General features: G+C 36.8%; 1 protein-coding gene across 5 annotated transcripts in view; it reads right to left on the reverse strand.

Moving 5' to 3' along the window:
- ZMYM6 (zinc finger MYM-type containing 6) overlaps positions 1-27,813 on the reverse strand; it is a 45,408-nt gene that overhangs the window by 6,908 nt on the left and 10,687 nt on the right. For all 5 annotated transcript variants that reach the window (XM_059377212.1, XM_059377210.1, XM_059377211.1 and 2 more), the window contains 12 exons: positions 26,323-26,407; positions 25,383-25,632; positions 22,192-22,366; positions 21,902-22,093; positions 18,029-18,179; positions 17,480-17,595; positions 16,388-16,681; positions 16,067-16,217; positions 14,768-14,940; positions 12,910-13,057; positions 11,347-11,487; positions 10,865-10,902 (listed from right to left, as the gene is read on the reverse strand). In XM_059377212.1, the coding sequence (XP_059233195.1) occupies positions 10,865-10,902; positions 11,347-11,487; positions 12,910-13,057; positions 14,768-14,940; positions 16,067-16,217; positions 16,388-16,681; positions 17,480-17,595; positions 18,029-18,179; positions 21,902-22,093; positions 22,192-22,366; positions 25,383-25,632; positions 26,323-26,407 (1,914 nt within the window). The remainder of the gene's footprint in view (positions 1-10,864; positions 10,903-11,346; positions 11,488-12,909; positions 13,058-14,767; positions 14,941-16,066; positions 16,218-16,387; positions 16,682-17,479; positions 17,596-18,028; positions 18,180-21,901; positions 22,094-22,191; positions 22,367-25,382; positions 25,633-26,322; positions 26,408-27,813) is intronic.

The following is a 27,813-nucleotide window of genomic DNA, read 5'->3' on the forward strand; positions in this document are numbered from 1 at the left end:
CAAGGAGCCCGATGTGGGACTCGATCCCAGGACGCTGGGATCATGACCTGAGCTGAAGGCAGCTGCTTAACCAACTGAGCCACCCAGGCGTCCCAGTACTATGAAACTTTTTGCTATTTCTCAAGAAATGAAAAATCACCTAACAGTAGTGTGGTTAGGCATTTTGCATGTGTAAGAATTACTAGGTTTTCCTCTTCTGTGAACTATCTACTCCTGTCTTGTACCGTGTATTCCTCTAGCTTTTAAAAAATTTCCATGTGATGGGGCGCCTGGTTGGCTCAGTGGACTAAAGCCTCTGCCTTCAGCTCAGGTCATGATCCCAGGGTCCTGGGATGGAGCCCCGCATCGCATGGGTGGGGTGTCTCTGCTCAGCAGGGAGCCTGCTTCCCCTCCTCTCTGCCTGCCTGCCTCTGCCTACTTGTGATCTCTGTCAAATAAATACATAATATCTTTTTAGAAAGACCTTTTATGTGTATTTTTTGAATGAGCACTATAACATATGACATAAAATTCAAAGATTTAAACAGGAAACAATGAAAAAACAGTAATTTCCCTTCTTAAAATTCTGCCTTGGTCATTCAGTTCTCCTCAGAGGCAACCAGTATTATCTATTTACTGCCTGACTTTCAGAGTTTTTCTATACATATGTACAGGCATGTGGTGTGTGTGTATGTGTGTGTTTAAAATATAAATGGCAGTATGCTGTATCATTTTGTCTTTTTCATTTATTATATATGAGACTGCTCTATGTACAGATATAGCTACCACATTCTTTTTAAACACATAGTATTCCACTGTATGGATATAGCATATTTATTTTAACTACAGTCTCCAAAGAGTTGCTGCATATGCTTGTGAAGGGAACTCCACTTACCAGCCCACGTGACTTAAGTATGATCTAGGAGAGAGGTATATTTCAGGCCCTACCCATGTAGGCCTATTTTTTTTTTTTCCTAGTTCACACAGTAACTCAGGATGAACTCACAGTGGCTCTGACTACTGATGAAACAATTTGTTTGTTTTCAAGCCTTTGCTACTACAAACAATTGCTACTGCAATCATCCCTGTATATACTTTATTTCATAAATCTGTGAAATGTATCTGAAGGATAAATTCCTAAAAATGGAGTTCCTTGGTAATATTGTATTTACATTTTAAATTTTAACAAGTTTTACTAAATTGCTCTCTGTAGCAGTTTTACCAACTGCTATTGACAATATGTAAAAATGCCTTAACAGTGTTATCCATCATTTTTATCTTTGCCAATCTGATAAAACTGTAGTTCTAACTGGCATTTCTCTAATTCTGAAGTTGAATATATTTGCCTATGTTTAAGAACAATTTTTATTTCATAGTCTGTAAACTGAAGGATCATAGTTTTGCCCATTTTCCTAATGGGTGCTGGGTCTTTTTGTTGATTCACAGAAGTTCTTTACATATGAAAAAAAAAGCCTTTTATGACATTAATTGCAATCTTATAATTTTTTTCCATGTCTTTTGATTTTGAAATGTAGCTGAATTTCCCTAAAAAAATCTTTTATGGCTTCTGGGTTATGTGACATATTTAGAAAGACTCCCCACTTCTGCATTTACATTCTTTCCTGAATTTTTCCCTACTTTATTATTTTTTTATATTTAAGTATTTTCTCCATCTGGACTTCCTTTTAGTGTAACTTGTAAGGTAGAAATCTAACTGCATTTTCTTCTATATGTACACTCAATTGTCATAACACTATTTACTGAATAATCTAAATCTCCTACTGATCTAAATGCCATCTCTATTATTTCTAAACTTGCATATATATTTAGGTCTATTTCTGGACTTTTTATTTTTTTAAAGATTTTATTTATTTATTTGACAGAGAGAGAGATCACAAATAGGCAGAGAGACAGACAGAGAGAGAGATGAGGAGAAGCAGGCTCCCTGCTGAGCAGAGAGCCCTATGCGGGACACGATCCCAGGCCCCTGGGATCATGACCTGAGCTGAAGGTAGAGGCTTAACCCACTGAGCCACCCAGGCGCCCCTCTGGACATTTTTTTTTAAAGATTTTATTTATTGGTTTATCTGACACAGAGAGAGAGCACAAACAGGGGAAGCGGAAGGTAGAGGGACAGACAGAAGCAGACTCCCCTTGGAGCAGGGAGCCTGATGTGGGTCTCAGTCCCAGGATGCTCAACCAACTGAGTCACCCAGGATCCTCTGGACTTCTTTTCTATTGAGGTGTCTGTCTGTTCATGGCTTTAGGATCAGTTGTTTTAACTACCTACCTTTATAAAATTTAGAGTTTTACTATTGTTTTGGAAACTAGCTCCTCCCCCTTTTCTACCCTTATTTTTCAGCATTTCAGTGAAGGTTTTAAGGAGTGGAGTGACACAATCTGATTTGCTTTAAGATCATCCTGCTAACAGTATGGAGGGAAAAAATGCAAAGGGCAAGAATGGAAGCAGGAAGACAAGTAGACAGTCACTGAAATGTAGCAGAGAAAAGATGATGCTGCCTCAGACAAAGGAGGTAGCACTGTAGTGGTAAGAAGTAAGGAACATTAGAAGGGAAAATAAAAGTGTTCTGAGGGAAAATAAAATTGTTCTGATTTAGACGTATTATTTGAGATGGCTATTAATCAGTTAAGTGTATATGTCAAGCACGCAATTGGATATATGAATCTGGAGTTCAGAGGTCATGGCAAGAGAAATAAATCTAGGAGTAAGCCACCATCTACATGGTGTTTAAAACCACAGGACTGTATTGAATCCCTGGGAATGATGTTGACTAAGAAAAAGGTCAACAGAGGAATAAATAAGGAAGATGTGGTCCATATACACTATGGAGTATTATGCCTCCATCAGAAAGGACAAATACCCAACTTTTGTAGCAACATGGACGGGACTGGAAGAGATGATGCTGAGTGAAATAAGTCAAGCAGAGAGAGTCAATTATCATATGGTTTCACTTATTTGTGGAACATAACAAATAACATGGAGGACATGGGGAGATGGAAAGAAGGGAGTTGAGGGAAATTGGAAGGGGAGATGAACCATGAGAGACTATGGACTCTGAAAAACAACCTGAGGGTTTTGAAGGGGCGGAGGGGTGGGAGGTTGGGGGAACCAGGTGGTAGGTATTAGGGAGGGGATGTATTGCATGGAGCACTGGGTGTGGTGCAAAAACAATAAATGATGTTACACAGAAAAGAAATTTAAAAAAAAAGAAAAAGGACTAGTATAGGGGTGCCTGGGTGACTCAGAGGGTTAAGCCTCTGCCTTCAGCTCAGGTCATGGTCTCAGGGTCCTGTGATTGAGTCTCAAATCAGGCTCTCTGTTCAGCAGGGAGTCCTGCCTCCCCCCCTCTCTCTGCCTGCCTCTCTGCCTACTTGGGATCTCTCTCTCTGTGTCAAATAAATAAATAAAATCTTTTTAAAAAAAAAGAAAGAAGAAGAAGAAGAAAAAGAAAAAAGACATGTATGCTGACCTGGAAATTGAAGAAGATATTTTAAGAAGAAAGGGGAGATCAACTGTATCAAATATTACTGAAAGGATAGGTAAAATGAGAACTGAAAATGACCACTGGATTTGCAAAATAAAGGCTGATAGCAACCCTGACAAGAGCAGTTCCAGTGGAATGGTGCAGACAAAGCCTGACTTACGAGAGCTAAGGAAAGATAACAGGTAAGGGAATTGAGGCAGTAAGTAGGGGCCACCCTTAAAGATTTTCTAAAATGGAGAGCAGAGAAATAGGACAATAGCCAGAGCTCTATGCTGTTAAAGAATTTTTCTTACAGATATTAAGTATTACTGCATGTTTTTGTATCAGTGAAATTGAGTAGAAAGAGGTGGGGGGCAAATCCAGAGTATATAAAGAAATTCTATAAATCAATAAGAAAAAAAAAATTCAACATAAAAATAATGAAAAATTAATAACAAGAAATTCAAAGAAAATTCAAATGTTCAAAAACTTAGAAATATAAGCAAACATGCTAGAAATTAGTGACCTGCAAAGTAAGACAGTAAGATATTACTAAACAGATTGACAAGAAAAAAAGTTTAAATCTGACATTAAATGATAGTGAGGCTGTGGGAAATGAGTACAATCATAAACTGCTGGTGGTAAAAAACTGAAATAGCCATTTTAGATACTAAAAATGCAAATACTCTTTGACTCCAAAATTCCACTTTTCCATATCTACAACTAGACAAACAACTGTACATGTGCACATGGAGATATATGCAAGAATGCTCATTGTAGCAGAGATTTTTTAGGTTAAAAACTGGAAGCAACCTAATGTTCATCAATAGGGCAATGATTAAATAAAATGTGTTATTATACAGCAGTCAATAAACTAATAAACAAATTCAGTAAAGTCACAGGATACAAAATTAACATACAGAAATCAGTTACATTTCTACACACTAATAATGAGCTATTAGAGAAAATGAAAAAACAATCCTACTTATATATGCATCAAAAAGAATAAAATACCTAAGAATAAATTTAATCAAAGAGATAAAAGATCTGTACCCTGAAAACTATAAGACACTGATAAAAGAAACTGAAGAAGCTACAAATAAATGGAAAGCTATACCATGCTCATGGGTTAGAAGAATTAATATTGTTAAAACACCCATACTACCCAAAGCAATCTACAAATCCAATGCAATTGCCATCAAAGTATCAACAACATTTCTCACAGAACTAGAACAAAGAATCTTAAAATTTGTATGAAACCACAAAGTTCTTGACTAGCCAAAGCAATCTTGAGAAAGAAGAACAAAGCTGAAAGTATCACACTCCCTGATTTCAAACTATACTACAAAGCTATAGTAACCAAAATAATATGGTACTGGCATGAAAAGAGACACACAGATCAAATGGAATAGAACAGAGAGCCCAGAAATAAACCCACCCATATATGGTCAATTACTCTACATCAAAGGAGACAAGAATACACAGTGAATAAAAGACAATGTGTTCAATAAATGGTGTTGGGGAAAACCCAACAACTATATGTAAAAGAATGAAACTAGGGACTCGTGAGTGGCTCAGTTGGTAAGGCATCTGCCTCTTAATCTCAGCTCTGGTCTTGATCTCAGGGCTCTGAGTTCAAGTACCACAAGAATGAAATCAGACCACTATCTTACACCACATAGAAAAATAAATATGAAATGGATTGAAGACTTGAATGTAAGAGATGAAACCAGGGGTGCCTGGATGGCTCAGTGGATTAAAGTCTCTGCCTTCAGCTCAAGTCATGATCTCAGGGTCCTGGGATGGAGCCCAACATCGGGCTCTCTGCTCGGCAAGGAGCCTGCTTCCCCCACCCGCTCTGCCTGCCTCTCTGCCTACTTGTGATCTCTGTCAAATAAATTAAAAAAAGAAAAAAAAAAAGCAGAAACCATAAAACTCCTAGAAGAAAACAAAGGAAGTTAGCTATCTTGAAACATTTTTAACTTATTTATTTGCGAGAGAGCATGAGCAGGGGAAGGAACAGGGGAAGGGAGAGGGAGAAAGAGAATCTCTCAAGCAGACTCCTTGCTCTGCACAGAACCCTCTGCAGAGAGGGCTCAATCTCACGACCCTGGGATCACAACCTGACCCAAAACCAAGAGTTGGACACTCAACCGACTGAGCCACCTGGGCACCCCAGGAAGTTAGCTACCTAACATCAATATTAGCAACATTTTTTTGGCAAGAGCAACAAAAGCTAAAATAAACAAACAGAATTACATCAAATTAAAAAGCTTCTACACACACTTGGGGCGCCTGGGTGGCTCAGTGGGTTAAGCCGCTGCCTTCGGCTCAGGTCATGATCTCAGGGTCCTGGGATCGAGTCCCGAATCGGGCTCTCTGCTCAGCAGGGAGCCTGCTTCCTTCTCTCTCTCTCTCTGCCTGCCTCTCAGTGTACTTGTAATTTCTCTCTGTCAAATAAATAAATAAAATCTTTAAAAAAAAAAAAAAAAGCTTCTACACAGAGAAGGAAATGATCAACAAAATGAAAAGGCATTCTACTGAAAGGGAAAAAATATTTGCAAATCATGCATCTGATAAAGGATTAATATCCAAAACATATGAAGAACACACAACTTAATATCAAAAAAATAAGCAACCCAATTACAAAATGGGCAGAGGACTTCAATAAGCATTTTTCCAAAGAAGACATACAGATTGTCAACAGACACATGAAAAGATGATCAACACCATTCATCATAGGGAAAGAAAAATAAAAACCACAATGATTTATGACCTCAACCTGCCGGATTAGATATCACAAAAAAGAAAAAACTACAAGTGTTGGCAAGGATGTAGGGAAAAAACCTACACAAGTGACTACTTGTGTAGTCACTGTGGAAAACGGTATAGAGTTTCCTCAAAAAATGAAAAATAGAACTACCATATGATCCAGCAATTCTACTTCTGGGAATTTATCTGAAGAAAACGAAAATACCAAAGTAAAGAGATAGATGCACCCCAAAGATCACTGCAGCATTATTTACAATAGCCAAGATATGAAAGCAACCTAAGTGTTCATTGATAGATGGATGGATAAAGATGATGTGATACACACACACACACACACACACAGGAATGTAACTCAGCCATAACAGAGAATCTTGCCATTTGCAATAACACAGATGGACCTAAAGGGTATTATGCAAAGTGAAATAAGTCAGAGAAAGACAAATAAGTGAAATGAGTCAAACAGAGAAAGACAAATGCCACAGGATTTCTTTCACTTGTATATAGAATTTAAAAAACAAAACAAACAAAACAAAACAGAAACAGACTCATACAAAAAGAAAACTGTTGGTTATCAGAGAGGGCGGGGGGGGGGCAGGCGAAACAGGTGAAGGGGATTAAGAGGTACAAACTTCCAGTTATCGATAAGCCATGCGGATGCAATATACATAGGAAACATAATAATACTGTAATGACTTTGTATGGTGACAAATGGTAGCTAGACTTACTGTGGGAATCATTTTGTAACGTATAAAATACCAAATCACTATGATGTCCCAATAAACTCCTGAAACTAATAGGATACTGTACATCAATTATACTTCAATTAAAGGAAAAAACTTAGGGGCGCCTGGGTGGCTCAGTCGGTTGAGTTTCTGATTCTTGATTTTGGCTCAGGTCAAGATCTCAGGGTCATGGAATCACTTAGCAGTGAGACTGCTTGAGAGTCTCTCTCTCCTTCTCTGCTTCCCCCACCCTGCGCTCTTGCTTTCTCTCTCTAAAGTAAATAAATCTTTTACAAAGAAACTTGCTTTTTTAAAAAAGATTTTATTTATATTTTTTGACAGAGAGAGAGATAGTGAGAGAAGGAACACAAGCAAGGAGAGTGTGAGAGGGAGAAGCAGGCTTTCCGCTGAGCAGGGAGCCTGATGCAGGGCTGGATCCCAGAACCTGGGGATCATGACCTGAGTCCAAGGCAGATGCTTAATGGCTGAGCCACCCAGGTACCCCAAGAAACTTATATTTTAAAAGAAAAAAAAAAGATAAGAGGAAAAATAAAACTAAGCAAGTAAGCCCAATCTAACAATGGTTAATTCTCAATGATGTGACTACAGTAGAGCAGGAATTAGCAAAGTATGGAGTGGACCAAGTCCTGCCCACCACCTGTTTCTGTAAATATGATTTTATTGGAATGCAGCACTCACTAGTCATTTATTGACTGCCTGTGGCTACTTCTGCTCTACAATAGCAGAGATGAGGAGTTGCAACAGAGTCTGTATGTCCTGCAAAGTCTAAAACATTTACTACCTAGATCTTTATAGAAAGTTTACTGACTTCTGCAGATTTTCTTCTTTGTACTGTACTGTATCTCACCTTTCCCTGAAATTTAAGACTATTTATATAACTTGAAGGAGATTCACACTAAAGTCCCACAGAACCAAAGAAAAGATTCTAAACTATCAGGCTTTTAAACATTGTAAGAGTACTACATTACTTATCACTATACTTGCTATAGAGTAAACTGAAAATATTAATCAGAGCTAAATTGGTGAATTATAAAGGTACTCCATATAGGGGAAAGAATATATAGGGCAGTCATATTTAATACAAGAGATGAATTCCCGAAAACCCTGAATAATTCAAAACTAACTATCCCATACATATAGAAGAGGGATGCAGTCTCAGAATATATAAATCTACAGCCAATATAGAATGCTCTTATTTTTTTAAAGATTTCATTTATTTATTTGAGAGAGAGAGATGGAATACGCGAGCAGTGAGGAAGGACAGGGAGAGGGACAAACAGACTCCCCGGCCAAGCAGGGAGCCCCACAAGGGGCTCAATCCCAGGACCCTGAGATCATGACCTGAACTGAAGGCAGACTTTTTTTTTTTTTTGAAGAGTTTTATTTATTTGTCAGAGAAGATAGAGTACACACAGATAGGGAGTGGCAGACAGAAGGAGAGGCAGGCTCCCCACCAAGCAAGGAGCTAGATGCAGAATTTGACCCCAGGACCCCAGGATCGTGACCTGAGCAAAAGGCAGTGGTTTAAATGACTGAGCCACCCAGGCACGCCTACAGAATACTTTTATAATACATACTAATAACATATTAAGCATAGTATATTAGTATAGTAAAAATGTAGTATATTAATACCTTAATTATATGGTTATAATGGTTAATAACAATTATTAATTCTGTAACACAGCAACTTACTGGTTATGTAATTTTAAAATATAATGTATAGGGCGCCTGGGTGGCTCAGTGGGTTAAGCCGCTGCCTTCGGCTCAGGTCATGATCTCAGGGTCCTGGGATCGAGTCCCGCATGGGGCTCTCTGCTCAGCAGGGAGCCTGCTTCCTCCTCTCTCTCTCTCTGCCTGCCTCTCCAACTACTTGTGATTTCTGTCAAATAAATAAATAAAATCTTAAAAAAAATAAAAAAATAAAAAATAAATAAAATATAATGTATAATACAAAGTTAATTGTATTTCATTAACTAATATAGTATTCTGCCTGAAAATAAATATTAGTTACCATTAACAACTTCCAACAACACAAGTAAGGACAGAGTTAAAAAGTATCAAATTAGGAGAAGCTCTCTCCCTATCAGGGGGAAGGCTAGTCTGAGTCCTTGAAAGACTTCTGCTAATGAATGGATCTAATGTAGCTGGTTCTTTTCTCTCATTTTTTTTTTCACATAAGATTTTTTTTTTATCACTGAAGATTTCCTGATATACAGACACACTGTCCATTTTTAACCTTGCCACCATGAAACAGCAATCCACATTTGGATCATTTCCTTTAACATTAGCAACTGTCGCTGGAATATGGTCAAAAGCATATGCCAGTTACTTCACTGTTGGCTGTTGTGCTGAAGGCCCGGGCTAACTGCTGGGGCCCTGTTTTCCTAATTCTAGCAAGTTTTCCCTTATTAATCCATGGAAAACAACCCAAGCAAAATGTCAACATCCCTTTCACCAACCTTGCACAAATGCACCTTCTTTACCACTTTCACAGGTCCTCTATTAGGTGTGAGGCTGTCTTCCAAGTTAAAGCCTCTTTAGGTTATGATAAAGCTGAAATGTTTCTGATAGCTTCTGTTAGCAGATATAGCTTGCCTGCTCATTTTTATTTTCTTAAAACCTCAGTAGGCTTTAAAATTGGAAAGCCAGCCATGACTTGTAGTAAACCTTTTTGTCTCACTTTCAATTCCTTTCAAATCATCAAAAACACTTCATACCTTAACACAGGCAATGGCTTGGCCTTAGGGACACATTACGGCAGCACTGATCTTGCAGCAGTGCTGCTGGCATTTCTTCCCATTTATTTCATTATTTTTGTAAGGCTATATTTTTATGCAAACTAAATGATGTGCCTTCTTTACTGATGCATTTGTTTTTTGAGCATTATCTCTACTATTCTGCAGGTTTCACTCTCCTAAATGAACAGCCTGGGGATTCACAGCCGAGGCCTGGCCTTCATCACAGAGTTTTAGAATACCTAACTTCTGCTCCAAAGATACTGAATTTGGGCCACACTTTTAAGCACTAGCACCACTACTTAATGTACCTGAATGACATTATTATATGATATATAAAAATATTTTAATTGTACCAAAACAAACATTAAGAGAACAGCCAAACACAGTTACCAAAAACATTAACCCCAAATCTGATACATTAAGTTCATAAGATACTGACAAAGGATCATGGGAATTTTGTTTCCTGCTAAAACAAGACACAGACAACAATGACATAGTTTGCAATCCTTTCAGCCTGCCAGATTTGAAATTATGCATTTCTTCAAAATATTTTTTTTAATTTTGGAAAGTTTCACAATATTTCAAATTTGAGACATAAAGTGGGAATTTAAATGTATTTTTACTATGCACTATTTTCAGCCTCACATAATTTGAAGATGCATAAAACAACACTACACTGAACTTTTTCAAGAGACTTTCTTTCTCTTTCTTTCTTTCTTAAGTAGGCCCCACACCCAGCATGGAGCCCAACACAGACCTTGAACCCTGAAAGCAAGACCTGAGCTGAAATCAAAAGTCAGACACTTTGACTGAGCCACCCAGGTGCCCAAGAGACTTTTCAAGTTTTAAAGAAAAATACTTGAATGTAGTAAAAGAGAAAAATAAGAAAAATAAGCAACCAGATGGAAATAACAAATATTTAAAGAAATTAAGGAGTGAAAACACAATGAAATGAATCAGAAACCCATTCTTATTAATGATGTAACTTTAAGATCCCAAAACAAAATTAGTACATAATAGGTCACTCTTTTTTTTAAAGACTAAGCTGCAAATAGAAATATATTCAGGTATGTATTGGAATGCTACACCCAAAATGAAAATAAACACAAGTGGCATTATGAGGAAAAAGATTAACAATAAAACTTACATCTTCGATGATCTTTGCTGCCTCTTTAGTAATTGTACCTGTTGTAAATTAAAACATACATTATCCCCCAGAATATACAGATGTAAACACTGAGACCAAGATATTACTTTCCTCTTACTAAGGTGGGCCAGAGTCTAGTCCAGAATTTCACCAAAAAATGGTCCAAGGAAACTAGGCATCAATGTTACCTGGGATGCCTGGTAAAGGAAAGATTCTTGGACCTCAATCTCATCCAGATATATTAAAATCACCAGTGATAAAGGCAACTACATTAAAACCACTTAGGTTCTTAAAAAAATATATACATTCACATTGCATTTCCTTCCCTTCTCAGGCCCACCTCCTTGGTACCCACTTCCCTCTGAGCAAAAGGGGCATGTTTCCTTATAGAAATATAAATGTAAATATTAGCAACAAGAGCTACTTAGATTAGAAAGCACTCCCCTCTACAGTCTAACCAAATGCCTTTATATAGGTCATACCTTTTAAAACACTGTTAGTGTTCCCTGTAGGCTGGGTAGGAGGTATTTTTGCCAATGATACCACACTGGTTATAACTGGTGTTGTATTTTTCCTTGCAGAAGAGAGCTCCACTGAAGCACTCGCCGCCTTATAAATATTTACTGATTAAAATAAAAAGGTAAAACCTAGTATAAACAATAGGGTTACACACATACACACACACACAAACCCTGTTTAACAACTAAGTTTTCAGGGAGCAGTGCAAACATCTAACTCTGTATAGAGAATGATTCTGGTCAGATTAACATTCATCAGGACTTAAAGACAGGCTGATTCTCTAAAATTATAAACTTCAAATGCTACTTAACAGCTAAAAATGTAGCTACTAGCTTCAGAATCAACTGGCCTTTTCTATTAGTGAATATAAAACTCCTCCACCTAAGCCTGCTTCCAATAAAAATTTAACATAATAATTTTTATAAATAAGTTGGTGAGGTACCTATCCATCCACTGGTTTTTTGCTAACCCATATTGTAAAATGAAAATTCTACCACTAACCCGACTAGTCTTAGGGAATAGATGATGACATAAAAGATTGGCACGTGGCATATGTGATTAAGGCGATAATCAATAAGACTGCAAAGACAAAGGCCAGACGAAGCCCATGGATCCTATGAATTCAACAGCACTCCAGGCTTTGATTAGAGAGCATAATACCAAATATTTTGAACCTAACTCAAAGAAGTACTACTTCAAGGAGCTACTTTAAGAACATGCCACAAATGTATCTATTCATCTGGAAATTTTGACCATATTAGCTGTCCTACTTGCAAAATTATTTTATTCTTAGCTTAAAAAACTTTGCTACCTATGAAGAACTGGTCTACTTTATTTTTCCTGATATAATTAATGTGCTAGTTCCTTCTTCCTTGGCTACAAGCAAGCTCTAGATCAAATCTTATGCCAGTCACAGAAACTATATTAATATATAGTATATACATATGATATATATACTTATATCCTCTCCCTTTGTTCGCCCTGTTTTCCTCTTTTTTTCCCAGTTTGTTAACTGAATAACATTTATCTCTTATGTATAGATAAAATCAACCAAAAGCAATCAAATCTAACTTTCTATAAAATTAGAGATTATAACAGTTATTGATTCTTTGGTGTGTTTGATTATGATAGCAAAAAGCATCAGGATTAACCTTCCCTGAAGGGCAATCTTTAAGAATTCTTAGAGGACAGGGCGCCTGGGTGGCTCAGTGGGTTAAGCCGCTGCCTTCGGCTCGGGTCATGATCTCAGGGTCCTGGGATCGAGTCCCGCATCAGGCTCTCTGCTCGGCAGGGAGCCTGCTTCCCTCTCTCTCTGCCTGCCTCTCCATCTACTTGTGATTTCTCTCTGTCAAATAAATAAAATCTTTAAAAAAAAAAAAAAAGAATTCTTAGAGGAAAATTTTAAGGAAATCCAGGTTATTTGAATCTAGTAAAATTTTGTTTTTATTATATTATTTACAACTGTCTGTGCTAATAGTATATCCTGGCACTGACATAATGATCCTGTTAGCCAAGTTTAATTTTACCTTTATTTTGTGAAAGAGGGTCATTCATAATTTGCCGATGACAAAACTCCAAGACACAAAACAAGTTACAGAAATGCTTGATGTTTCCTCGCCATTTTATGGACTCACTTAGCTTACCCTGTCGTTTACAGCCATCGCACTTGGCCATCTAAGAAAGAAATATAAGAAAAGATAGGCTTAAAACCAAAAAATAATAAAAAGATAACACTAATCATAAAACCAGAAGGCACTATGAAAACAGGATGTATAAGTCAGGTGAGATCACAAAATATAAGGTTTAACATAATGTGGTTAAAAGTAGATATACTTGTTTGTTTCCACATAGATGCCATAGATGCCCTCAATATATAGAATATAAAAATTATCTCTCAGGGCACCTGGGTGGCTCAGTGTGTTAAAGCCTCTGCCTTTGGCTCAGGTCATGATCTCAGCATCCCTGGATCAAGCCCCGCATTGGGCTTTCTGCTCAGGAGGGAGCCTGCTTCCCTTCCTCTCTCTCTGCCCGCCTCTCTGCCTGCTTGTGATCTCTGTCAAATGAATAAATAAAATCTTTTAAAAAAAAATTATCTCTCGGGGCGCCTGGGTGGCTCAGTGGGTTAAGCCTCTGCCTTCGGCTCAGGTCATGATCTCAGGGTCCTGGGATCGAGTCCCACATCGGGTTCTCTGCTCAGCAGGGAGCCTGCTTCCCTCTCTTTCTCTCTCTACCTGCCTCTCTGCCTCCTTGTGATCTCTGCCTGTCAAATAAATAAATAAAATCTTTAAAAAAAAAATTATCTCTCATTTTCAAAATTACTGATGAAGGAATCTAGAGCGAGGTTCTACTTTCAAGAGGTAAAGAAGCAGCATAATATAGTAAAAAGAACATGGATTTTGGAGTTGTAAAGACACTGATTCATTCAAAAAATATTTAATTAGGGAGCACCTGGGTGGCTCAGTGGGTTAAAGCCTCTGCCTTTGGCTCAGGTCATGATCCCAGAGTCCTGGGATCCAGCCCCGCATAAGGCTCTCTGCTTAGGGAGCCTGCTTCTCCTCTCTCTCTCTCTCTCTCTCTCTCTCTGCCAAAATAAATAAAATATTAAATATATATATATATATATATTTAATTAGGTGTCCTTTGTCTTGAGCACTGATAGTTTCCTGGTCATATCGTTATGATAAAGATACACTTCTCCACCAAGATTATATTTTAGGGGGTAGGTAGACAAAAAAAAAAAAATGGTTTCAGGTGCTGTCCAACTATCACCTACCAGCTTCTTGAAGGGTACATTACTTATCCTCCTTGGATCTTGCTCTTTTTCCATATTCATAAACTGGTAGTAATATACCTACCTCTAGGATCATAGTGAGGATTAAATTACACTTATGAAGCATTGGGTGTATATCAGTGGTTCAATTAATTGTAGCTTTCAGAGTTAGCCTTTCAAAAAAGTAACTTTTTTAAAAGGTGGTGGGTAAGGAGGTCAGTCATAGTCATTTGACTTATTAGTAAGTGAGAACAAGGTCTGACTTCTAATTCATCACAGTAACCTTCTGAATGAGAGAGCCACTTAACACAACATAACTACACAAGGTTCTGACTTAAAAGAACTCAGTTATAAACAAGGTCAATATGCCTCAAGAGAAAACAAAATATAAAAATAAAAGGAACATATGTGCAAACAACAACAAAGTCTCCAGAAACCTTATGCTCTTTACTCCCAAAATTTCACATTTATATTTGGTTGAATTTTGCTTTAGGAGCCCAAAATTTACTTTAACCCAGTTCTAAACACTAAATTTTACTTCACATGATCCAAACATATTTTAAGAAAATAATTCATACTAACTTCAGAAAGCCAAAAAGGTATGTTACATTTACCTGATAAAACAAAACTGTAAATTTTGACATGCAATCTTCACAACAAAATTCTTCTAATTTGCCCTCCAGTCGATTTTCTACCAAATTAGGGGATGTCTGTGAGCAATAACTGCACATCTTACAGTAATTTCCCCATCGTTCTCCAAAGTCACGGGCAGAGAGGAATTTGCAAACTGAGAACCAGAAGGGATGAAAGAAGAAACATCAAACTTACATTAACCTGAAAGAGATAAAGTGAGTTTCCAGAGTCTCAGGTACCAGCTAAGCTAACTTCTACACACTTGAGACACAATTATTTGCTTCTTGAAGAGGAGCAAAGATAGTCTCTATATTCACAAAACAAACTCATATCACTTTTTAAACATACTCTAAATATTAGGCCACCTATATTCAGAAACATCAGAGATATAAAAGTTTCTTAACCCAAGAAGCAGTAATTGCTGAAGTACCCACTTTACAAGTAGGTGCAAGAACAGAAAGATTTCTCAAGTCATTGCTAAACTTATGAAGAGATTTTTTAGACTCTATACTAATACCATTGACCTAATTATCTTCCAAAAGTCTTTTCTGAGTTTTAAAGCAATTTATTTAAGATTGCTATAATTTAAAACATCACCATAAGCCAATCATGATCACAAATGTATTACAATATTTAACATTTTTTTTTCAGGGTGCCTGGGTGGCACAGTCGGCTGAGCATCCAACTCTTGGTTTCAGCTCAGGTTATGCTTTCAGGGTCAAAGGATCTAGCCCCACATGGGGCTCTGTGCCCAGCGTGCAGTCTGCTTAAGACTCTTTTCCTCTGCCCCTTCCTAACCCGTGCTCTCTTTCTCTAAAATAAACAAATCTTTAAAAATTTTTTCTTAATTGACATTACTGTTAACATTTAAAAGTGTAGACTTTAAAGTGACTTAGGTATAAAAAATAAACAAAAAGTGAATTAAGCATCAACTCAAGAAAAAAGCCTCAAATTATACCTCATAAAACAAAATCACTTGAAAATTAATTATAGATTAATGGTCCAACTCAGCATGAATTACTTTATAACAACAATATGCTCTGTGGATAAAACTGAACTGCCTGAAGCACCTGGGTGGCTCAGTCATTGTCTGCCTTCGGCTCAGGTCATGATGCCAGGATCCTGGGACTGAGCCCCACATTGGGCTCCCTGCTCAGCGGGGAGCCTGCTTGTCCCTCTCCCATTCCCCCTACTTCTATTCCCTCTCTTGCTGTCTTTCTCTGTGTCAAATAAATAAAATCTTAAAAAAAAATAAAAAATGAACTGCTTGCTTCCTTTACCTTCACTACAGAATGGCTTATCAACCCCTGAGAATCGAACAGTCTCCTTTATAATTTTCTGCAGTTTACAGTAGTCACACATTGCCATAACTTTATTTTTCTTTTTGTATTCATCAGAGCAAGTCTTGCCACAAAACAGAAACATTTTACCCTGCAGAGAAAAAAAAAAAAGTCATTGAGACCTAATTAAACAGTTGCTTCATCTTTAAGAAATCATTCTCCTTAACATTTCAAAGCAAATTAAGTGACTGTCAAAGATGAAAAGACAAATGCTTCTGATGGATACGTTTATATTCCATCCCTTTCATGATTTCTCTTTACCTTGTAGAAAAGGAGTTCTGGTTTTGTGGCAAACAGATGGCTACAGTGTTGACACTTGAGTTTAACAAGTGTCCGAGCTACAGCAACTTGCTGGGATGGGGCAGCAAGAGGCCGGAAACCGGCTGTGCCAGAGGCAGAGCTGCTGATGGAGCCGGTGGGACTGGAACCGGAACTGGCAGAGGCATTACCTCCTGCAGCTGACACTGCTGACCCAGAGGGTGGGCTTACAACCACTTGGCCCTGAGACGGGGGCACTGCTGAACAGTTTGTTCCTTTGGGTTTGTTAAATACATTCTGAAAGAACACAAATAAGGCAAAAGTTTAGCAACTGAGAAGTAACGTGAGTTGGGTAATTTTTATTTTCTTGTTTTAATAAATTAATGCCCCCACAAATATTTCCTTGACACTTTATAAAGCAGTTCACAGAAAGAGTTTAAATGGCATACTTCCAGAATAGAAGGACTGAATAATGCAATATTGTAAGGTTAAGGACTGGAATTTGGGCTTCCCGGACACCTCTAATATAGGGCTCTAACAAATTAAAGCAGACTTCTTCCTTCCCCCAAAATACCCTTCCCACTGGCAACCAGCCTCTGATGGCCATGAAAAGCATAGTGGCCACCAGTGATCTCTTTTGCCCTGGTACCAGGGACACTGTATCAGGGCCACCCAAGAGGGTCACTAACCTCTATTCTCTCCATCTTTTCAGGGAGTGAGGAACAAATGGGACAAGTAAATGGAGGCTTACACTTTCATGCCAGGAGTCATTATGTATTTGGCCCAGGATGAGAGGAAGGGACACCACAGCACCTACCTGAACCATAACTTAGTATCCATCCTTTTGAAAGGGAGAGAATCAAGGGCAAAAGTGGGAGGGAAGAGTAGTTTAGGTAAGGACCCTGGATAAGGAAGACGGCACTGAGACTCAGCAACTGGCTGAGGCATTTTGCAGAAAGGACTTCGGGGACCAGAGTTGAACAGAATTTTTTTCTAACTTAACCTTTTATAAATACAGACCTTCAACAGTTAACATACTGCCATAGAGCAATGCCTAAGAGAAGCTCAGGGGTAAAATACTAGTTTAGATCATACCTGGAAAGCCACCACACAACTGGAGCTGCAGAAGCTGTATATAGTTCCATTGGACATGGCTAGATGATACTGAGGGATTGCTGAGGTTTTACAGCTATGACATGAAACCTGGACACCTTGGTGTAACAAAAAATAAAAACCAATGACTAAGCTACATGATGAACAAATGATCCAAAAGTGTACTAGAAGGATTAAAAAATACTCAGTAATATATAAAACCAAAATAAAGGAACTTTACAATAATCTGTGCTAACTGCAACTAATCACAGTGAAGTCCTACTTACACAAAAATTTGGAACTTACAAGTTGTTGTTTTGTTTTGTTTTTTTCCTGGTCTTTCTTTTCATACAGAAACTACAAAATAAATAACCTCAATAAAAAAATCAGTTAAAAACTATTTTCAATTAAAAATGAGTTCTCTGAAACTAAATCTTGAGTCTCAATTTAACCACACAGATAAATTCCGTTTGTAAAAAAATGAAAGAAAAGCAGCTACAATGTTCTTCAATAGTTACTAAATCTATAAATTTATTGAATTTTAAACATTACCTGAAGAAATAACTGTCTTAACTCTGTAAGCAGATAAGCAATTAATAGAGCAGAAAAGTTCAGTTTTTCCTGAGTCATTGGTAGTCTCAATCATTTCAGCTGAGGGCCTCAATGATTTCCCCAAGGCATATGGAGGAGTTTGAGCTGAATTCTATCAAGAAAATAAAATAACATTTAGATACCTAGCACAAACATACAAGTTGTGTAAGAAAAAAGAAACACTACCTACAAAGGTACCTTTGGCTGAAATATTTGAACATGACTACGAGGCCACCCTATAGATTTTTCCGAAAGTTGGGATGTGGGAAAAATAAGTTCTTTCAGACAATGATAAAATGTAAACTAAAGAAAATTAGTAACTACTCATGTACATTAACAATAAAACACATTAAAAGTAATGAATTTGGTATTTGTAATGCACTTTTCTCATTACGAATAATCAATGATGACCATGTAATCCATGAACCAAAGAGTCACCCTCAGCAGATCATGGACATCAATCTAGAAGATAACCTATGGGGTGCCTGAGTGGCTCAGTGGATTAAGCCGCTGCCTTCGGCTCAGGTCATGATCCCAGGGTCCTGGGATCGAGTCCCGCATCAGGCTCTCTGCTCAGCAGGGAGCCTGCTTCCATCTCTCTCTCTCTGCCTGCCTCTCCATCTACTTGTGATTTCTCTCTGTCAAATAAATAAATAAATAAAATCTTAAAAAAAAAAATAGAAGATAACCTACGACCTTTAAGGTTACTTAACCAATAAGGCTCTTTAGCAAGAGGAAAGAGATGATGTTCAATGTATACCAGAAGATCTTACAGAATTATCTATTTTTCAAGCTGAGTTCATAATAAAATCTGCCTGTAACCTTACTTGTTTTAAGAAACAATAATATTGATAGCTAACATTTATATAAATTACCAATATTATTATTTATTCAGTGCTCACCATGAGCTAGGCCCTATACTAAATAACTTATATACTGTATCATAGAATCCTTTCAACAACAAAGTGAGATACTTTAAGAAATTATATTAACAAAAAGGTTAAATTAATTTTAATTCAATTAACAAATAAACAGAAAAATGGGAGATGAAACATTTCATCTCTATCCAAAGTTCCAGACTAACCATTACACCATACTGTCACTGACACAACATAAAAACTTTCAATAAGAAGTTATATGGAGTAGGTATTTATCCCAAAGACACAAATATAGTGATCCAAAGAGGCACCTGCACACCAGTGTTTATAGCAGCAATGTCCACAATAGTCAACCTATGGAAAGCGCCCAGATGTCCATCAACAGATGAATGGATAAAGGGGTGTGTGTGTGTGTGTGTGTGTGTGTACAGCAGACTACTATTCAGCCATCAAAAAAATGAAATCTTGCCATCTGCAATGACGTGGATGCTAAGTGAAATAAGTCAATCAGACAAAGACAATTAAATGATCTCATCTGTATGTGGAATTTAAGAAACAAAACAGTGGATGATACGGGAAGGGAGGGAAAATAAAACAAGACAAAATCAGAGAGGGAAACAAACCATAACAGACTCTTAATCATAAGAAATAATCTGAGGGTTGGGGTGCCTGGGTGGCTCAGTCATTAAGTGTCTGCCTTTGGCTCAGGTCCTGATCCCAAGGTCCTAGAATCAAGCCCCACATCTGGCTCCCTGCTCAGTGCGAAGCCTACTTCTCCCTCTCCCACTCCATTTGTGCTCCCTCTCTTGCTGTGTCTCTGTCAAATAATTTTTTTTTTTAATCTTAAAAAAAAAATAAAAAGAAGAAACTGAGGGTTGCTGAAGGGGTGGGGGGTAGGGGGATGGGGTAATTGGGTGATGGACATTAAGGAGGGCACATGATGTAATGAGCACTGGATATTATATAAGTCAAATAAATTACTGAATTCTACCTCTGAAACTAATAATACACTATGTTAATTGAATTTAAATTAAAAAAATAAGTTATATAGGGAATTAAAAAGTAGGAAAATATAATTTGTGAAATTTCACTACATAATCTTTCTGGTAAAAGAAGAAAATCATTTATGCAGTTGACAGAGTATAATATCAACAACAAAATAAGGAACAGAATGGATTTTTGCAGGTACCTGGGTGGCTTAGTCAGCTGACCGGCTGCCTTCGGCTCCTGCCATGATCCTGGAGTCCCGGGATCGAGTGCTACATCAGTCTCCCTGCTCTGCCAGGAGTCTGTTTCTCCCGCTGACCCTCCCTTCTCTCCTGCTCTCTCTCACTCCCTCTCTCTCAAATAAATACAATCTTTTTTTTTTTTTTGAAGATTTTTTATTTATTTCACAAAGATCACAAGTAGGCAGAGAGGCAGGCAGAGGGAGAGAGAGGGAAGCAGGCTCCCTGCTGAGCAGAGAGCCCGATTCAGGGGTCGATCCCAGAACCCTGAGATCATGACCTGAGGCGAAGGCAGAAGCTTAACCTACTTAGCCACCCAGGTGCCCCAATAAATACAATTAAAAAAAAAAAACAACTGATTTTTAGATCACATATATAAAAATAACACAAATTTTATTCTTGAGGAAAAAGTAACCTAACTGCCAAAACTGGTCATTCCTAGAAAAGGGAAACTTTCAATCAGAGAAGTTAAAAATAAATCAAATTTGCTAACTGAAAAAAAAGTTTAATTATCATTTATACCCTTTTTTAGAAAAATAACTTTTTAAAGATTTTCTTAAGCACAGCAATTTTTTAAAAGATTTTATCTATTTGAGAGTGAGAAAGCAGAAGCAGGGGGAGCGGCGGAGGAAGCAGGCTCCCCACTGAGCAGGGAGCCCAATGTAGGGCTCAATCCTGGGAACCTGAGATCATGACCTGAGCCAAAGGCAGCCATTCAACCGACTGAACCACCAAGGCACCCCTAGAGATTTGAAATCATTCTGCAATAATTAACACAAATTAATCTACTTAGTAACCAAATGAATCCATTATGCATTACAACAAATAAAAATTAGCTAAAGTAGGGACGCCTGGGTGGCTCAGTCGGCTAAGCCACTGCCTTCAGCTCAGGTCATGATCCCGGGGTCCTGGAATCGAGTCCCGCATCAGGCTCCTCATCCCGCAGGGAGGTAGCCTGCTTCTCTCTCTGCCTCTGCCTGCCACTCTGCCTGCTTGTGCTCTCTCTCTGACAAATAAAAATCTTAAAAAAAAAAAAATTAGCTAAAGTAGTCTGATAAGGGATGTGCCAAAATAATTACAATTCATTCCAAAACAGATTTTAAAATATATATATATAATATATAATATATATATATATAAATAAATATATATATAATATATATATAAACATATATATAATATATATATATATATTTTTTAAGATTTTATTTATTTCAGAGAAAGAGATTACACAAGTTGGGAAGACAGGCCAAGGGAGAGGGAGAAACTGATTCCCTGCTGAGCAGGGAGCCTGATGTACATAGGGCTTGATCCCAGGACCCTAAGATCATGTCCTGAGCCGAAGGCAGATGCTTAACCAAGACACCCAGGAACTCAAAAATTGTATTTTCTAAAAGGAAAAAGATATGCTTAAATCCACTGATTTTATCATCTATAAGTGGTCAGTTTATTTATAATAATATGGGACTTTCTTCACTTATCAATATATCACAAAATATTTCAGATTCTTAGCAAAACACGAAATTCTGTTTGTGAATTCCTGATCATGATCTGGTTCGCCTGTATTATCTCACTACCATAATCACTTACACAACCACAATCGATCCCACTTTTCTGCAGGGGAACTCATACACCAAGATCAACTGATCTTGTTTGTTTTGCATTTGATCCCTGCAGGGCCACCCTGGAAGGAGCAAGCCTACCTATGTGTGACAGATGGATCTTCATACCTGCTTATATGCTGTGACACTTGTGGAACTAAAAACCTTCTGGGACTGGCACGGGCCAGAGCTACTATAGCAGTAGCTTCCACAGTTCTCGCAACAGTTCATGGTGAGGTTGTTGGCGGAGTGAAATTTTGAAAAACAGGCATCACTACAAAGACCATGCACCACATTTTGATATTTAACTTCAAATCGAATCTAGGAAATAAAAACACATACACATCCAAAATCAGCAAAGCCAATTAAAAATCTTGGGTCTTTGAGTAGAGTCCCAATAAAGGTACAATGTGACTTACATCAGCATTCTTCTGACATATACTGCACTTGGTTGAAATGCTATTGGTATAAATGGTGACAACAGGTTTTTTCTTTAGCTCATAAGAAGAAAGACATGATTGGCTGCAGAAATCTTTGCTAGGAGAGGAATTTTCAAATCGGGTTGTGATCACGTCCTTTGGATTTAAAATGTCTCTAAAAATAAATAACAAAGGCAAAATGAAATGTGTTCTTCATAACTGTAATTTCTTCCTCCCTGTGAGCTAAAATAACTGTATTTATGAAGGGCAGCTACTGCATAGGAAAAAACAGCTGGCCTAGGATAAGGCTTCTAGAAACCTGAGTTTGATGACTAGTTCTGTTACTTAGCTGAGGGACAATGAGTGAAGTAATTATTCTCTCAATTTTTCATGCATAACATGGGTTTATGATACCTAATTTATAGATGTGTTAAGGGAAAATTATGTTTAAAATATATCCAGCCAGATGTTCGTGACAAAAACAGTGAGGCTTCCAGCTCCAACCAAGTTTCATCCACTGGAGCCAATGGAAAAAGTGGCCATCCCACAACTCCAAACCACAAAACACTTGTCCTCTTACTAGTCAGCAGCTGCCAAGAGTGGAAACATAAGTGAGACAAGGAATGACATGTTTTGGGATTTTTTAATTGAAATGCAAGATCTGGGAAACAGATGAATTACCAAAGATTAATATAAAAAGTTAGCATGATATATAAAACTTAACTATAAATGAAGAGAGCAAGGAAACAGATAAAAGAGCTATTAAGAGTTTGGTAGCAGAGGACAGATGGAATTAAGAATAAGACAGAAGGAGCACAAATAATTGAGTCGTTCTGTAAAACTCAAGTTATTTTGTAAGAGTCATGCTGCTATAACCACTGACAGTAAAAACAAAGGCTAAGTATTGCCATTTTTCTGACCAGTGTAAAAAACTAAAGTAAATGGTCATTCATTAGAAGTACTAGGAGAGGCCATAAAGAATACAATGGCAATAATATTTTATACAGTAATATGTATTGAGTAATTAGTATGTACCAGACGTTGTTCTCTTTATTCAAATTATCCAACTTAATTATCAGAAAAATTCTGTGAGTTAAGCATTATTACAATTGCCCCTTTACACATGAGGAGACCAAATCCGAAAGGTTAAATAGTTTGTCAAGGTCACACAGCTGGTAAGCAGTGAAGCCAGAATACAAACTCTAGGCAGTCTGATTCCACAGTCCGTGGAGTTAACCATTCCACTATTCTGCCTCCCATCCTATGCCTTTATTACACAGAACTGTTCCATGGTAAACTATCAAAGAATAGTAATAACAACAAGGTACTTTAATTTTCTAAAACTCACCTAACCTTAAAAATAGGACAGTGAATCTTGGAAACCAAGTGGATATGCTTACCCAGGGGTGAAGTTATTAATTTTTAAAAGTGATTTTTCTACTAAAAACAAAGCAATAAAGAATGTTATTTAATAATGTAAATCTGCCAGTGGTATAATATACATATATGTAAACCAATGAGAATGACTTTTTTAATAAAAATCTGTGCATGTAAATAAAAATGCATTCTAAATCTTATGCATCCAAATGAAACTTACACCTTAACATTTATCTTTAAAAAAAAAAATACATCTTCCAAAAACATGGCTTCAACATTTTTCTAATTTCTCTTTTATTTATAAGAACCCTAAGAACAACTTTTCAATGTTATAGTCAAATATCATGTTTAAGAGTATGACTCAGTTGAATTTGTCTACGATAGTCAACTGATAAAGGCATCAAACAACTTTTGGCAATTTGCAAAAATCATGGTATAAAGATAGATTTGTCACCTAACTTTGTCTAAAAGAATGTTTCATAGGCTCTGAATGCGATGCCCAATCAAGAAATCAAAAAATTTTTTGAGTAAGAGCAGCACTGTGGTAAAATGTGTCTGACAAGAGTGACTATTTTTAAGAGAATAATATGCATTTGGATGTATAAGTTGTGCTATGTCCTTTAAATTTTAATTCATTTTATTTTGATATTTATATGTTGAAACATAGGATCTAGAAACCAAAAACTAAATTTACCCTTTCAGATAAGTTTGAGAATGTATAGAAGAGTCTGAGGTATTTAAAGGACTTTTTAGAACAAAACTAAATTTGAATATTTATGCAAAATATTTTTAAATTCCTCTTTTAGTTGGAGATTTCCATTTTAACAAGATCTACTTTTAGATATATAAGCCCAACACCCAAGAAGACAAAGAAACTGTCATCTATCTCCAAAGAAAAAAAATAGGAGCCTATAAATTCTGTTAATATACATAATAATAATTTTATTATTAAAAATAATAGGATCCCACTTATTAAGCATTTGCTATGTGCTAGGCCCTGGGCTAACACTGTTTCATTAAAATCTGAGGAAGTAGAAACTCTTTACTGACAAAGAAACTGAGGCTTAGGAAAGTTAAAAATCCAGACCCAACATCATATAGCTAATAAGGCATTAGAGCCATGATCGAACCAAGATCTTAACTTATTTCACTCTACATTAATGATTACTTACAATACAATGTATTCCAAGAACTACACTAACACAGAAGTAGGCAGAACATGCCAAATTTTTCAAACACACTAACGTAGAGAAAGAAATTTATGTGGCTTAGTTGCTATTTTTTTCTTTCTCTGCGCCTGTGTGACTGTAAAGCAAAAATAACCTCCAACTAAAACTTACAAGGATATTTTAGATATAAACATATTATTTTTGTAACCATTTAGACTTTACCTTCTAAAGAATTAAATAACTTATATAATATTATAAGACTACTGATATTTTATTCTATACTTCAATAACTTTCAAGATAATAAATAGTTGTGAATGGTTGTTGTCCACAATTATAGGATACATGAGTGCTCCTACAATTTCCACAATTGGTTTATTTTCCACAGTAAAATTTCAGCTTAAAGAGATAGAAAACTGGTTTAGATGACACTTTTGACACCAAGTCTCTTATCTAACATCACAAAACTTGAGAATTTGCAAATTTCTCAATCAGCTAAATATTTCCATAGAAACATGCTAAAGAGATTTAAAGTAGCAATAGCATTTTTGGTTCTTTTGTTTTGTTAACAATAGCATATTTGAGCTAAACTATATACACACTAAAAAGACATAGAGTAAAGAGGGATGTAATTAAAAATTTTATACTTTGAACAGTTTGTGCAGGTTTTCTTGGGAGGAGGTGGTATGCAGACAGATGAAGAATATCCAGTGATGCATCGCGTGGAGCAAAAGAGCTGAGTAGATCCTGTCTTATGATATGCGGTTTGCCCTTTATGAAGCATTTTTTTACAACCAGAACAAAAAACCTGAATAGCTACGGCTGGAACCAAAGGAAGCGATATGTTTGGGCCAGATGATGCAAGAGAAAACTGAAAGCCTGGGGTCAACTGCTGGGCTACAAATACAAAAAAAAAAGGGGGGGGGGACAGTTTTAGTATCGACACAAACAAATACACATTCTCCATTTTTTGATAAATTCTCAGTCTTGAAACCTAATATTAATGAGACAATAAACACTCTAAAACAGGGGTTTTTCAAACTTTTTTAACCATAACCCATAGTAAGAACTGTATTTCACATTATAACTCAGGAGACACATACATCCGTGTGCATGTTTATGTGTGTAAAATTTAGTAATTGAAACAGCAGTTCCATGAAATTATGTTTCCTTACTATATGTATCATACTTTAATATCTTATTCTAGTCCCACTTTTTATCTCTTCATACATATATATATATAGTTTGAAGCTTTAACTAATCACCACACTACAAACGTGGGGCTCAAACTCATGACTCTGAGATCAAGGGTCACATACTCCACTGACTGAGCAGCGAGGTGCCCCTCTATTCCACTTTTTAAAATGTTAAGACCAGCTGCCCAGTAGCTTGTGATCTCTGTTGAATAAATAAATAAAATCTTTAAAAAAAAAAAAAAAAGTACTGCTTTATCTTAAGGAAAAAAGGACTTACAAAAGGAGGCATTTTCCTTCATTTCTACTAGTTAGAACATAACAATATATATTATATAACAATATTAATCATAATATTAATCATAATTTTAACTTATACAATTCTATTTCTTACCAAGAGGACTATCACCCACAGAAAACACAGCACTGATTTTCAGTTCACTTTCTTGAGTTTTTGGCTTTGGGGCATGTCCATACTCCTTAAAGAAAAAAAAAAAAGAGAAAGAAATGAATACAGTCTCTAAATAAACTAGAAATTCAAGCAAAGAATTAAACTGTCATAACTCTTCTATATTCTAATCATAATCACATTCACAAATATCTCAAAGGTCAAAATTTACAAGTTACAGATTAGATTTAATCCTCACAAAAAGGACCTTTCAGAACTAGAAAATCTTTAATGACAGTTGTAACCATTTTTCAAATGTAATCTCATATACAGGAGGCATACACAGCTATTTCAATGTTGAACACCACCCTTTTTTTAGACTGTGTTTATAAGGGAGCAATAAATAAAATTAAATCTGAATGATTCAGAGAGTGGATCCAATTAGTAATTTTAGCCAACAGACTTACAAACTGTCATATCTGTTAATGGCAGAAAAGACACAAGAGTTTCAATGCAATCTGTTCATTATACATAAAATCATCACAGGCTAAATCAGATTTATCCTAATCATACATTCTTTAAAATGCTTTAAGATAAAATATAGTCATAAAACAAAATTTTTAAAATACATATATCTATTTTGAAAAATACTGATCTTTATTCTGAGATCACAACCATCCTAATTTTTTTTTTTGGTGTTAAATACATATTTCAAAATAAAAAGTTAAAGAAATAGTTTTCTGAAACAATGGTGATATAAACAGTAGTTGTATTTTTTTCTTAAAGATTTATTCATTTATTTAACAAGACAGAGATCACAAGTAAGCAGAGAGGCAGGCAGAGAGAGGGGGAGAAGCAGGCTCCGGCTGAGCAGAGAGCCTGATGCGGGGCTCAATCCCAGGACTCTGGGATCATGACCTGAGCCAAAGGCAGAGGCTTTAACCCACTGAGCCATCCAGGCGCCCCAGTAGTTGTATTTTTAATATCTCTATATTTCGCAAAATAAATGACTGATAGGTCAGCTCCCAAAGTTACTTTAGAAATTGCATTGGACTAATACATGCCAAAGACTAAGTACAACTGCATTAATTTACCACTTCCCATAGTATACATTATGGCACCAAATGAGCTGCTGCCAATCAGGCAGGAACTATAATATGGTATCTTCTTTATAGATGAGGAAAGCGAAGCTTAGAGGTAGATGGTTCAACAATTTGTCCAACGTCACAGACACATTAAGTACACAGAAGGGAATCAAATCTAGGTCTCTCGGTTCCAAAACCCATGCTATCTCTCTCATAGATGTATAAATACAATATAAAAAAAAAAAATTAGGGGCACCTGGGTGGCTCAGTGGGTTAAAGCCTCTGCCTTCGGCTCAGGTCATGATCCCAGGGTCCTGGGATCGAGCCCCACATCAGGCTCTCTGCTCAGCAGGGAACCTGCTTCCTCCTCTCTCTCTGCCTGCCTCTTTGCCTACTTGTGATCTCTGTTTGT

Source organism: Mustela nigripes, chromosome 14 (genome assembly GCF_022355385.1).
Source record: "Mustela nigripes isolate SB6536 chromosome 14, MUSNIG.SB6536, whole genome shotgun sequence".
Classification (NCBI taxonomy): Eukaryota; Metazoa; Chordata; class Mammalia; order Carnivora; family Mustelidae; genus Mustela; species Mustela nigripes.